Source organism: Odontesthes bonariensis, chromosome 22 (genome assembly GCF_027942865.1).
Source record: "Odontesthes bonariensis isolate fOdoBon6 chromosome 22, fOdoBon6.hap1, whole genome shotgun sequence".
In the NCBI taxonomy this organism is placed as follows: Eukaryota; Metazoa; Chordata; class Actinopteri; order Atheriniformes; family Atherinopsidae; genus Odontesthes; species Odontesthes bonariensis.
Window position 1 is genome coordinate 24,144,160 of NC_134527.1, and position 13,784 is coordinate 24,157,943.

General features: G+C 41.5%; 1 protein-coding gene across 11 annotated transcripts in view; it reads left to right on the forward strand.

The window, feature by feature from the left end:
- fnbp1b (formin binding protein 1b) overlaps nucleotides 1-13,784 on the forward strand; it is a 53,627-nt gene that overhangs the window by 13,422 nt on the left and 26,421 nt on the right. For 5 of the 11 annotated variants that reach the window (XM_075456019.1, XM_075456014.1, XM_075456015.1 and 2 more), the window contains exons 1-3: nucleotides 2,156-2,295; nucleotides 7,698-7,754; nucleotides 8,093-8,240. In XM_075456019.1, the coding sequence (XP_075312134.1) occupies nucleotides 2,156-2,295; nucleotides 7,698-7,754; nucleotides 8,093-8,240 (345 nt within the window). Of the gene's footprint in view, nucleotides 1-1,411; nucleotides 1,527-2,155; nucleotides 2,296-7,697; nucleotides 7,755-8,092; nucleotides 8,241-13,784 lie in introns of those variants that run through there. The other 6 variants (XM_075456012.1, XM_075456013.1, XM_075456009.1 and 3 more) reach the window with 5 other exon arrangements.

The following is a 13,784-nucleotide window of genomic DNA, read 5'->3' on the forward strand; positions in this document are numbered from 1 at the left end:
TCTTGGAGCTTGGAAATTGCTTTCCTGATGGCTTTTCCATTTTACTCCAGCGCATTTCTCTTCTGCCCGAACAAAGATTTATCATCTCCCAATGACTCACCGTGACCTGGAAAATAAGCTGTTCGCTGCTGTTTTATTTAATTTTACACTTTCTAGAGATTGACAAAGTTCAGAGGCCACTGCAGCATGGTCTACAAGCCCCCACCCCCCGACATTTAATCCCCTCCAATGTAATCCCGCCTCTACTATCATTCCTATTCCTTTCAAGCCCCCTCCCATTGTTTTTCCGCTCTTTCACTGTCCTGCTCTCCCATCCCACTTATTTCACCTTACGCCTGATGGAGCATTAAGCCTGAATGCTGTGAGCAGCCGTGGCCTCATATTCAGAGCGTGTTGTTGAGGGATCCAGTGCTGCATCGGTTCCTCCCCTGCTTTTGGAATTCTTGCCCCTTCCAGAATATCAGGAATTACTTGCTACATCTGGGTAGTTTCTTTTGCAATTTTGTGGGAGTGGGGTCAGCGGACATTGTTTCCAACCCAGGCACACTCTTGCTGATCTGCACTTGCTCCCCTTTGGATACCTACACAAAGGTCTTGTGGATGACCTCGCCAACCTAGCCGCGGCGATTACTTGGAGGGTGACGAGTTGAATGGACATTTTCCGGATTTGGGTGTTTCAAAGGGTGCGCATTCCACGCTGAGAGACGGTGGATAAAATGGTGCCCCTGCAAAAAAGGGTAATGTGAGAAATGTGTGTGGAGGAGGCGAGGAGAGTTTTATGTGCGTGATGTAGCTGCAGTTGACGTTTGCTCCTGCTCTGGAAGCTTGCTGTCTGCTTATAATGAAGTAAATTATTTTTGATGGCTTTAATTGGCACATGGTTGTGAGACTGAGCGTGGAGTGGAGGTGGTTGGCTCTCTGCAAAGAAACAGAGGACAGCAATGATGACTCATTATTTCAGAGAAATGTCTAATTATTTGGTTTTATTTGGTCATTATTCTGGTGAGTGGGTTGTTAATGAACGATTTCTCATTGAAACCGACTAACAATGCAGTCTGGAAAGTCCCCCTCATTCAGAGTACACTCTATTGTTTTCCTTGAGTACGTCAATTGGGTGTCGTTTGATTCGTGAGAGCCTTTTTCAGAGGTGTTCAAGGGATTTTAGTTTAGAGTCAGTTCAGGCAACAACAAAACTATGCAGTGCAGAATATTCAGCATGATTCAAGTCTAACTAAAATGTGTGTCAAACACACTTTGAGATGCCTTTAATTGCTGCAGTTTGTACACTTTGCTTTAGAATCTTTTCATCACCACAACCGCTTCCTGTGTCTCCTAATGCAGCACTTTCAATGCAGCATGCTTGAAGTCATCCTACAGCGCTCTGCGTGGTCTGCTTAGAGAATCAGACAGACATTTTTTTGTGCTGACACCTGCTTAGTGTGTCTGCTGCAAGTATTTTAGCTAGACTCAGGAGGACTCCAGACATGGTAGAAGAAAGGATGGGGGACTGTTGGAGCCAAACCAAGGTTGATGTTTTTTCATTCATTCATATCAGTTCCATCTTAAGGAAATCGCTCTTAAAGCAACCATAAAATCGTCGCAGATTTTCGTTGTGGCACGTGTGTTAATTGATATCCCAGATGAAATTCTCTCTTTTCTGAGCTGATGAATTTTACGACGTGACCTCAGCCAACTCGAGGCTCATATTTTCCCCACCAGTCACGAGCAAATTATGAATAATGACTTCAGCCTGAACAGCTGTATTTGGTTATCAGTGCTGCAGACTGCTAATGTCTGTTTTTACTATGAGCTGCACTTACCCTACATAACAGACCACACTTTGAAATTGTATTTGGAGGTCAAGGGAAAACTAACTGGTCACACTGGTCTTTGAGAACGATTGCATATCGAGAGGCCAGTGCCGGTCATATTCCAGGTGCGCCTCTTTGAGTGCTGCATGCATTATGTAGATCTTTTCTGACTGATCAGAAACTGAGACTAAACACTGATACTGATACAAACTTGTTGTCCATTTGTCCTGAAGTATATGAACCGTGTGTCGTCCTTATCGAGGTCATTTTGGATTTTAGTCCTGCTCTTTTTCATCCATCTGCATTGTTAAAATAAAAAATTGCCTGTTTGGTGCTGTGTAAAAATGTCATCCTTCTCTCCTCTACAGGATCAGTTTGACAACTTGGAGAAGCATACACAGTGGGGGATTGAATTTGTGGAGAAGTACACCAAATTTGTCAAGGAGCGATCAGAGATTGAAACCAGCTATGCAAAGCAAATTAGGTGAGTACTCAACATATGTCAAATAGTATCCATTTTTGGGGTTGCAGCATAGCTATCAGGATGAATATTCCTCCTTCAGATGAATTTAGATTAAAAAGAATGGACTCATTGAAATGTCCTTGAAACAAGACAGAATATATACTAGCTCATGAAATAATTAAATCTGAACTCTGACCTCTCCGTGAGGGAGGAGACTGAAAAGAGAAATTTCACATGGGAAGCTGAACACTGCTTAAATGATTCCACTCTAGTCCAAACTCTACCAGATGTAGATCAAGTCAAACTAAAAGGTCCCATCTCTTATTCTGGTAGGTTTTGCACAGCACACTGTTGGCCATGTTTTTGCATGTGCAAAATCTTCACATGATTACATTAGAAGTGACGGGACGATGATTTCCCACACTCACGTCAGAGGTTCAGAGCTGCTGCTTGTCGTCTCTGCCACTCACTGAACAGACTGTGGTCAAGTCAGTCGCTGCGTCAACTTTAATTAGCTGCCCCTATATTTGGAGCACCCTCATTTATGCGACTGCAGAGTAATTTCTTCTCAGTGGCTTAAACCGCCTGAGACAGCCACGGAAAATTGTGGTTTGTTGATAAAGTTTCATGACCTTTATGTGTGCGCTTTAATGTAAATAAAAAACTTGCTTGAAATGGCTTGAGATGGCTAAATCTAGCAACAAATGTGCTCAGTTGGTTATGGTGTGATTCAACAAGTCTTTTCTCCCATGCATCATCCCGTATTCCTGTGGCGCGTGTGCACATTGATTATTAAGATGTGTGTTTTAGAAATGAGCGTTAGTATAAAGTCATTATGAGTTCAGTTTTTATAATCCAACACAGTTTCACTTTAAACTAACATAGATTGTTTTGTACATGTATGTTTTCGTTCAGAATGTGAGCTTTACGCACTGAAAATGAACACAATTAGGTTGCACAAACTTTCTACGAGTTCTTTCATTTTGCAATGGACAAATCAGCTATAAATGCCCCCGTCGGACCCTGACAGAGCCAATGGTGCATTACAGACTGAAAAGAGAAGAGGAACAGGCAGTCACAGACACTCCATATGTGCCCGACGGCAAATTGCCGGTTCGGTGTATAAGAGCCCTTTCAGTAAAAAGGGATTTAACATTTTAAGGTTCTATTTTAACATTTTTTCAAGTCTTTATAGCACTGCAAACCATAAGGACACTCCAGTTTTTATTAAAATTTCCTGGGTGATCAAATTTATGATTAGTAAAAATGTTATATCTTTGGAATCTGGATTCTTACGTTGATCAATGATATGGATTTGTCATATCCATTCAATAACCAATCAGTGAATGACGTCAGTAATGGAACCAGATAGCAATATATGATTTTATTGGTTCCAACTCAGGTAATTCTCAAAACTCCCCATATTTACTTGGCTTTAGTGCCGTTTCTTTGCAGAATGCTCTTTGGGTTTAGAGCCAAACAAACAAGCAGGAGAGGAAGTCTCTCCATCCTTTTTTTAGTTTTTTTTTCACCCAGAATAGTCTCTCTAACTGCCTCTTTTTCACTCTCCTGCGTGCAAGCTGTATGTTGTTGTTGCTGGCTTCAGGCAAGAGGAAGTCAGATTGTGGGGGGATGGGGTGAGGCCTCCGTTACCATAGAGACTACAAGGTATCAGCATTATCATCCCCAGGTCTGACCCAGTTTTTTTTTTTTTTATTCCTCCAACCACAAGTGTTAGCTCCACCCCCTCACACAATGTGTTATAGGACAGTCACTGATTTTCAAAGGCAGCGATGGGAGCACGAGCGGTCCTGTACTGCGAGGATGCATCTCTTAAGGCCTCCCGCAGCTCAGCCAGCACGGTTGGAGATACTCCCCAAATCCGCAATCCCCATCTCTGAAGAGGATGGTCAATATGGCTAATGCCTTAAGTATTGACCCTTACCCCCCCATTTCAGAATGACTGGCCAATACTGTTGGAGTACATTTGAAAAAATCCTCTTGAACAGATCATCTGCAGACGTACCAACTCCTCTTTTTGAGAATTAAGTCAGCTTGTGATAATAGGACTAGCTGTCTGTGTTTACATCCATGCTTTAACCACATAACCCTCTACCTGTTAACCTTTCACACAAGCACATCTACGATGTAAAAAACGATTATTTTACTACTTAAATTTTTGTTTAGCTCTTTCTTCTTTTGTACATCTGCTTAAGCATCTAAATGTGAAGAAACAGTGCCCGATTACTTATTTAAAAAATGTTCGATGAGCAGAGAAGAAAGTGTTTGGGTGCTCTCCAAAAGACTTCAATTTTAGCCTGTTATGGCTATGCTAAAGGCTCGTGTATACTTCACAGCAGTGTGTCGCAGTGAGCTTGTCGCAGACACGACGCAGTTATTTTTGATTTATGCCTTGAAGCGCTGTCTGCGCTATGTTAATCCCACGCCACAACGCAAGAGGGACAATCACGAACAAGCTAGGATTGTGGGTGTTACGGTTATGGAGGTCATTCAACAACAATGGCGACTGGACGAATGCGCACTTTGATTGAGATACAGCTGATCGATCTAGAAATAGAAGAAATATTGCTACTACTGGAGCTGGCAGAGAGGCGAAAGAATCGTCACGGTTAGCACGGTTAGCGTCAGCCGGTTAGCAAACCGGAAATACGCATAGTGTAGAGCGGATGTAGAGTTGACCAATCAGAGGCCTCCTTTCTCTCCTCCCTGCGGCGATGTCTGCGGCACTGTCTGCGGTGAGTTACAATTTTGAGGAGGTGCACCAGAGTGTCTGCGTAGTGTCTGCGTAGTGTCTGCGTAGTGTCTGCGTAGTGTCTGCGTAGTGTCTGCGTAGTGTCTGCGTAGTGTCTGCGTAGTGTCTGCGTAGTGTCTGCGTTAACTGCGACACACATGCAGACAACCTGGTTTCCGAGTATAAATCAGGCTTAAAACAACGTGGACCAAAAACAAACAATGTACCCCCCCACACATTTGTACTTGCTTTTGAGCACAAATTGTTATGATTCAGTTCAATTAGCATCTGTCTACAGTATGTTCGGATCATCTCACTGTGGCAGGTTGGCCTTGATTTAACTTTATGCTTCACAGATGGTGCGGATGTTTTCGGTGTCTGTGCTTATACTGTGGACCTGCTGTCCAACTGGGGTGGATATCCAGAAAGTGCACACATAAAAATACGCATGTGCAAATTGGCAAGCTTGTCAAAAGAGGCTAAAATTAGCAAATTTGGATGCTTGGACTGACCAGGCTGAGTAAGAGTTTTCCAGTGTGGTCAACACACTGCAACACACCATACCTCAGAACTAATTATCTTTTATAAGTAATCAACTTAGCTCATGAGATCCGGTTTAATCTATCAGCCACACTCACACCAAAAGAAACGCAAGGCTCTTAGATTTAATAAACTAATGGAATTGGCCCTTTGATCTTGTCCTCTTGTCTTTCATCTGTGTTGTTGGGCAGATTTGTCTGTCTCAGATAATATTTTCACACGTCACAACATTGATAACATTGGAAATGGAGCTGTGCATGCTCTGGTTTTGCCAGTACCGGCTCACTGATTTAGCTCATTTGGACAACCAAAAACTTTTGAAACGAATTACTCAGTCGGTCAGTTGACAAGTAATCTTAATTCAATATCTTTTGTTTACGAGTGTTGAAAGCAGATACAGATTTTTCTGTATTGCAGACTAAATGATTGAGAAAACGTTAGTCGGATCAATCATGAAAAAGGTCTGTAGAACTGGGTCAGCTATTGTGCACAGAGTATTGATCACCAGCTGTGGAAGTGAGGCCGGCCTTTGGAATACAGTTCAAAACTAAGTTTTTCAAAACTATATGTATTTTTCAAAATACCTCACTAATTTAATGTTGCCCAAGGCTTTAACTCTACTTTGCACCCTTTTTATCACCATACCAGCCACACAGCGCACTAATCCATGAATAATCCTCTTCCCCGCATTGGTGTAAACATGCACAATGCTTCAGTCTCGTTATTGCAGGGCAATGCATTAATGCCTCCTCCTCCCCCAAATTCCAGTCTGTCATAATCCATATAAAGTGGGAATAAAGTCCTGCTTGAAAAAGAGACTGGGCGAGGGTGGAAAAGAGAGTTTGTGGTTATACTGTCAACCAGTATGTATAGACAATTTTTCCAGTAAACTATCGAGTCATATCATACCCTCCTTGGGCCAGACCAAAAACAAAAGGCTCCTTTAATCCTTCTTTGCAAAAGTAAGCAGCAACCATAATTATGACAAGTTTGTAAATATCTATGTATGTTAGCAGTGAGAGTACAATCAGACATGTCATCTGGTTGTGAGCGAATGAATGGGTGAACTGGCGCTATAATTAGAGATGGGGTGGGAAGGACAGAGAGGAAGATACACAGATAGATCTGCCTAGCAACAGTCCAAACACCACTGGAGAGTTGAGGCGTGGGGGATGTTGGCAGAGAGAGCTCTGCAGACCTACATTACATGTAGTGTTTAAATCCATGCATTATTCATTTAAGTAGGAGAGTAAGCATCCTCTCTGATAACGTTTACATGATAAGGCCCTTAGATTCTGTCAGTGAACTCTGACTGTTAACAGCTCCCTATAAGTAAATGACACTGCCGCACTTAATGCTTGTGATTCTGACATAAAATCAGTGGACTAATTTCCCCTACCCTTGTTAACAGATAGATTTTTTTACTTGTTTCTGTTGGGTCTGTTGTTTGTGTAAGTGCATCTCTTGTTTGTTTATATCCAACATGAGAACAATGCTCTTTAATTAGACAAAGAATCCCGAAGGCACAAACGCACAATGTGCACCCAAATCCATCAGAGCAGAGTGTACGATATTGTGTTTTGCTGACAGACCATTTGGGTGATGATTGTGTCACCTTGTCGAAATGAAAGATGTGACATGATGTATTGTAGCTGTTGGTACATCATGATGTGGGGTTAAGAGAGGAACATTGAAATACTAATCCAAACACTACTCTTTCACCACAGCTGGCACAGTGACATATTTCCTTTATCCGTACTGTGTTTACTGTACATCCCATTTTGCCTCTCCTTCTCTCAATCCTCTCATCCTGTGCCACTAGCATACAGCCAGAGTCAAAACAAGGGCAATGGTTGCTTTAGAGAAGCATGCTTGTTTCTGGTGACTTGCTCTGCATGCATCCTCCTGGGAGCTATGATATATGGCATGAAGATAGAAAATGGGGACGTAGTAGCAGGAGCAGAAAGCACTCTGCAGGATTGAATGGTGTACTAGAGGATCATTTGGCATGTCCATAAGGGCATACTCAGGGAAATATAATGGGAATGGTGGACAACTGGTCTGCAGACTGGGCTCTTTGTAAAGATTCAGTCAGAAGTGTCTGACAAGGCTGAATTCTTTGTCCTTACAGGAATCTATCAAAGAAATATCAGCCCAAGAAGAACTCAAAAGAAGAGGAAGAGAGCAAGTAAGTGAAAAGATCATGCAACAGCTAATACACTAAAGGAACATTTCAAAATGTTGGAGACATGAAAAGAAAGATACCACGATGATATTTGTTTGTTAATTAAAAGTGCCAGCAGAAACACGTTATATTGAATTTGCTACATCTATACAACAAAGTGCAAAATACAATGTTTCTTTCAAATCATTAAAAAAACACATTTCCCTAAAATATTAAATGGCTACTTTAAGAAGTTCCTTTTCTTTGAATCACAAACCTCTTCCAAACCAAATCCAAAACACTACTATCGTTCCTGTGTTTGGCCACCATGTTCTCTGACCTCACTTCCTGTCCTTCAACAGATACACCTTCTGTCGAGCCTTCCTGATGACACTTAATGAGTTAAACGACTACGCGGGTCAGCACGAGGTTATAGCCGAGAACTTGACGACTCAAATCATCGCCGAGCTAACGCGCTATCTGCAGGAGCTCAAGACTGAGAGAAAATCGGTGAGGAATTAGTCTCTTACCATTTGAAGTGTTTTATTTCTACTTCTGTGTCTTTATTTTGTCCTTATTGACTTCTCATTCTCTGCACATAAAGCAGAAGTTTACTTTAGAATTTAGGACATACTCTGTGAAATATTACAGACACATTGACCCCCCCCCCCCACATACTCAATTCTCCATGAGCCGAGGTCATCGCTGAATAATTAGAGATGCACCCGAAGGCTTACCAGAAGTGCAGAACGTGTCTGATGGAGTCCTTCTTATGGAACACAGTCACAGTTCGCCTCACATTACAGCTTTATTTCCATCTTTTAAACCAACTTAAGAAATAAGCCTCTTTCTTTGACTCTATAAAATTATTTGATGAAGCTGTGGACCTGCATGATTTGTAGATAACAGCATGATTTCAATTAAACCAGTAGTACTGGTGTAGAGCTACCCAGATGGAAAAGGTTTGTTCTGAAAAATCTGTCATGAGCTCTCATGTCTCTGAAGTCCATCTGAGGGAACTGGAGTGGAAAATGTTCATTTGTACGAGTGGTGACATCAGGACCTGCCGCATTTACTCTTCCTTCATACAAGAAGCTGTGGACCACTTTATTTTAGTCCCAGTTTTAGTCACAACAGTCACAAAGACAAAGAGGATTTTGAGCTTTTCCAAATGGGAATCCTTCCTCTCTTGCTAGAACTGTTTAACTCTTTTTTTTCCTGTGGTTTAAACTGGTGTGGATTAGCCTGGCATAGCAAAAATCTCTTACTGTGATCACATTTGTTTCTTGTCATAGAGGGTCCTTGGACAGACCCTTGCTGTTCTCAGGCTGGAGGATGTCCCTCTGACACCTCTCTTCTGTCTCACATCCTCTTCTGTCCCTTTATTTTTTTTCTTAAATGTCTGTTTCATCCATTCTGGCCCCGCTGTCCTTCCTTTTATGCATTCACAACTCTTGCACTTCATGCTCATTTGCAGCTGATATTGCTGATAGTGTGTCATGTGTCTTGACTAAAGAAACCCTCAACTGTGTTGATTCAGTTAGCCGTTGCTGCGGGTTTCCCTTCATAATGTTACTTACAGTATCTTCCTTGAACAGAGGATCGGTTCATCTGGAGACGTTGAGCTAACAGTTTTTCTGTCACATCAGGATAGTATGTTTATTGGGAAAACATCACCCAGGCATTTAGACATATTTGTTCAACTGAAGAACAGTGTTATATTGTGCTACTGAGAATAGAAAGTTGCAGCTAACAATAAAGGGCCGTCAGTTGGTTACCAGTAAAAACACTGGGGATTTTCTAGAAAGTGTTAGTGATACTCTGAATGGTGGTTGTAGAGCAGTCGTGCTTTGTGACACCAACTTCCCCCAACTCATTTCCTGGTTATTCTCTCATATTCATGTACCATGGCCTTTTGATTCGTGTACATGTCAGACAAGGCTGTTCAGGCAGACCCAGACAGTGGGATTAATGGAGGACCAAAGAGCTGCCCCTCCTGGCTTTACATGGAGCTTGTTGGACAGGTCAAATCCACATTAGAAACCCAGAAGGAGAAATAATTCCTCATTAGTTTCTCATGTAGGCTAGTTTTGTAACTGTTCCCACCTCCCTTTGTTGTGTCCCAGATGGAACCTTTAGGTTCCTTAACAGATTTAAAAAATAACAGCAGTAAGCAGAAAAGATTACATGTATTCTTTAATTGCTAAGTAAAATGTTTAATATTATGGGATGAAGAGCCTAAGTCTTACTGGACTGTATTTGTGCTGAGGACTCATAATAAGGTGCTCAGTCAGCACACCGCTGTCCTCACCAGGGCTTAGCTGTCCTCTCTAATGAGGACCGATGAAGACCCTTAAACACCCTTCAAGACTTCCCTGGCCGCCACGACTCAGTGCGTCTATCACTGTTTAAATGTCACCATGCTTTATTTCCTTGTTTGTATCAGTAGGGTTGGTTCTGTGCGCTCTCTCTCCTCTTGCATCTTTATCACAGTATATAATTATATCTTTTGGCATTGGGGGAGGTTGCAAGGTGACGTGTTCGGCCATTCAGAAAAGAGCCATAAAGAATGTCTCTTGCTCAGCTGCCAAAGCCAGAAAAATAAGAGGAACATTTAGTGACAATTCAGCAGAAACACAATGCACAATGAAACGTGTTTAGCTGGTTTTGGTGAAGGATACTGTCCACATTTATCTGTCAGGGGCAGAGATGAAAGGTGCAATCACATTGCACAAACATTGTGTTAGTCTACAGAGGCCTTACATGCTGGACAGAAAGAGGAACCTGAGGGAAATAACTGTTCGTACGACCACACCATTGTCACCAGTTGCACATCTCAGTCTAGCTTTACTTCACCTCTGCAGCATCACTCAGGTTTGAAACATCATATTAATGGTCACACAGCTTGATCATCTCTTTGTATGCTGATTCCACTGATCAGATCAGTTAGAGGTTAATCGCTTAGAGACATACATATGCACACCTTAATGCAATATTCATGCTGTGCTGATACGAGGTTCTTCTTCCTCTCTGATGTTTTTTGATCCTCTCTTTGCTTTGCTCACGGTATGTTACACAGTTATAGATCTACTTATAAGTGGTAGCCATGCACTTAGAAACATGGTTATGGCAGCTTGTGAGTGCATGTTATATTTATTCAGTTTGTAAATAGGCAGAAAAGAGATACAGTGACTAGTGGAGACACTTGACTGTTTGTATTTACAGATAAAAATGCCACTTATCAGATTTTTTATCAATTAAGCCCACAGAAGTAGGACATAGTACACTGTTAGACAAAATCTCCTCTATAACCAGACTTGTGTCCTATTTTCTTGCACAAAGTCGTTCTTTTTCAAGATACCTGGAGGGGATCTGTCAGTCTCTGTTGTACCATGAGAAATTTTTCTGTGGAAATTGTATTCGTCTCAACAAAGAGAGCTGGTATGCCTTGTGTTATAAAGGAAATGCTAAATCTGCTGTCTTTTATCTAGTACTTGCCAACACAAGAATATATAAAAATAATATATTTAGATGAATATATTGGTGTTGTAAAAATTTGGAGTCAAGAATTTCACTCTTTGTGTCAAGTGTCTGGGTAAGTGAGAGCGGCACCTGTTGCTGCTGTCAGATGTTCCCGACAGTGCCAGAAGTCACATTCTGTTACTGACTGGAATAGGTGGAGGAAAGATGGCATACGTCTGCTCCAACTCCAAGAGCTGGACAGACCATGCGGGATGAAGGCATCTCTGATTTAAACAAAGAGGAGCCGACACCTCAGAACATCTGCACAAGTGTCCGTTCCATGGGCTGAATAACTGCATCCTGGATGGCTGATCTGCTTTTTTTTAACATGTTTGAAAGGAAATTAGCTCACGTGTCTTGGTTTGGTCATGATGTCATCATTAGATGAGCATCTTTGTTTGTTTATCTTTTCTGTGATGGATGATTGGTTAAGCAAGATGAGATGCTGGACAAAACTCAGAAACGTCGTTATGGAGACAAATATTTATATGAACAAATGTTCCGCAGTAACACTGACGTCAACCAGTCTGGTTCTGTGTCTCCTCTGAAGGCTTTGAGATATCCTCACTTTTATCAGCATCAAGTAAGACATTCATTCAAAGAATTGAGAGCACTGTTCTTATCTAACAGGTATGTCAAGGTGATGGTCAGCAATTTAAAAAAAAAAACACTCGATTGAACTGTCAGAAACTACACAATCTCCTGTTTCTGTTAGTTTAAATACTTCCTCTGAAACATTGGAGCACTTCCCTATTTTATTCAGCTTCCCTAAAAACTTTGGGAATTGAGAAGTATGACTGTTAGGGGTAAACCAGTTCTCACAAACTACTCTCATTTCCAGCGTTTTTCAGGTGAGATCAACCTTTGTGTCTCCTGCATCACTGTTTATTTCACATCCCTTGCCTCTGAGTGTGTAAGGCATTACATGGAAATACTGACTACCTCGTGCCGCTTCAGCACTGTAATACCAGAGAAGCCCAAGCAAAAGCCTTCTGTTCTTTATAAGGGGCTGCGTATTTTATTGAATAGCAGCATCGATATTCAGCTCAGCTACTGAGCTCAGCTTCCGCAGTCTGCGTAACCAGGGGATACCCCATTGACAGTCTAGTCGTTTTCATTTCAGCTTGATTCTGTTTTAATTCTTTGGCAGGCAAACTAGACCACAAGGTAATGGAAGAAGTATTTGTATGCATTAGAAGTAATCACAGCCTAATTTAAAAACAACAGAGTTTTAGAATTGTTCCTCTGTTTTTCCACTTCCTGGGGATTTGGTCTTTGGTCCACACAAAGAGCTGTAAAGAGTTGTTGCCTTTGGGCCAAGTGAGACTTTGTACAGAAACACACAGCATATGTGTTGCTGGAGTTCAGACCAGCAGCTGCCACCTAGCTCTGTCCAATATGCCACACTTGGCAGTGCCACTAAGGCCTGAGATTACTACGTCTGGCTTTTCGTTCATGCTTTATTCTGGTGTGACAAGCTGCCATTTCACTTTAAACGTTACCCATCATCTGTTTCTTATTCTATTCTATTTGTCTTGGTTTACTTTCCTTTTTTGTTACGACACTCACAGATCTCATCCTCCTCCAAGGCTTTATTTCACATTTTTGGTATTTTTTTGTAATCTTGCCTACAGACAAACAAGCAAACAAATTCTTCAGCCTCTGATTTTACCTCGGCAGAGGAACCAGCACTTAAAACAACATCATCTGCTTTACATGTGCCTGGTGATAGCCACAGATGGAAACTCAGGGGAATCTCCAAAACTATTCTAATTATTTCAAAGGGAAACACAAAATTCTCTAAAGTTTTTCTTCTCGGGTTAGATATTAGTGGTTTAGACGTTTCACTCTTAACCACAAATGTCAATCTGAGTGTGAAAAAAGAGAGAAATATTTATCAGGAATTCACCAGGGACACAAGTGGCTGATAGAGTGTCATTATTCATCTTTTTAGGCCTCAGTTAAGGGACAACATGAATATCGTCTTCAAATCATTCATGTTGGAAAAGAAAGCTTGTTCATGCTTCTTACTGAGCTCGTGAAATTGTAAGTTTAAAATATGTGTGACGTCCCGTCAGAGAGCAGAGAGAAAAGCTCTTTTAACAACAGAAACCTCGCTGCTGGCGCATTACCCTGTGCAAACATGTGACTTTGAAGCTTCATGAAAACAGTGTCTGTTCTGCCTCGGAACACTGTTACTGGTCCCTCAGTGTCATTGTTGTTTCATGTACCATGTTTTTAACTTTCTCAAATTCGGTGGAACTTCTAGTGCTTTTTATCAATTTTTTCTTTCGTTCCTGCTCGAAATAAACTGAAACTGTAACCCCAGCTCTCTTTTTGAATGTGGGATATGATCTTTTAGACTAATAGCCATCTGCTCCAGATTGGACAAAGCTCCCTGTGTAAAGCCCGTGTCTTATGTGGTGATAATTATTATTACAGCTACATAGCGTCTATCTGAATTTGCCCTACTTTTACTAGTTTACCATAATACCTTCCTATTACAGTGTGAGTGATATTCCTAGCAGTTAA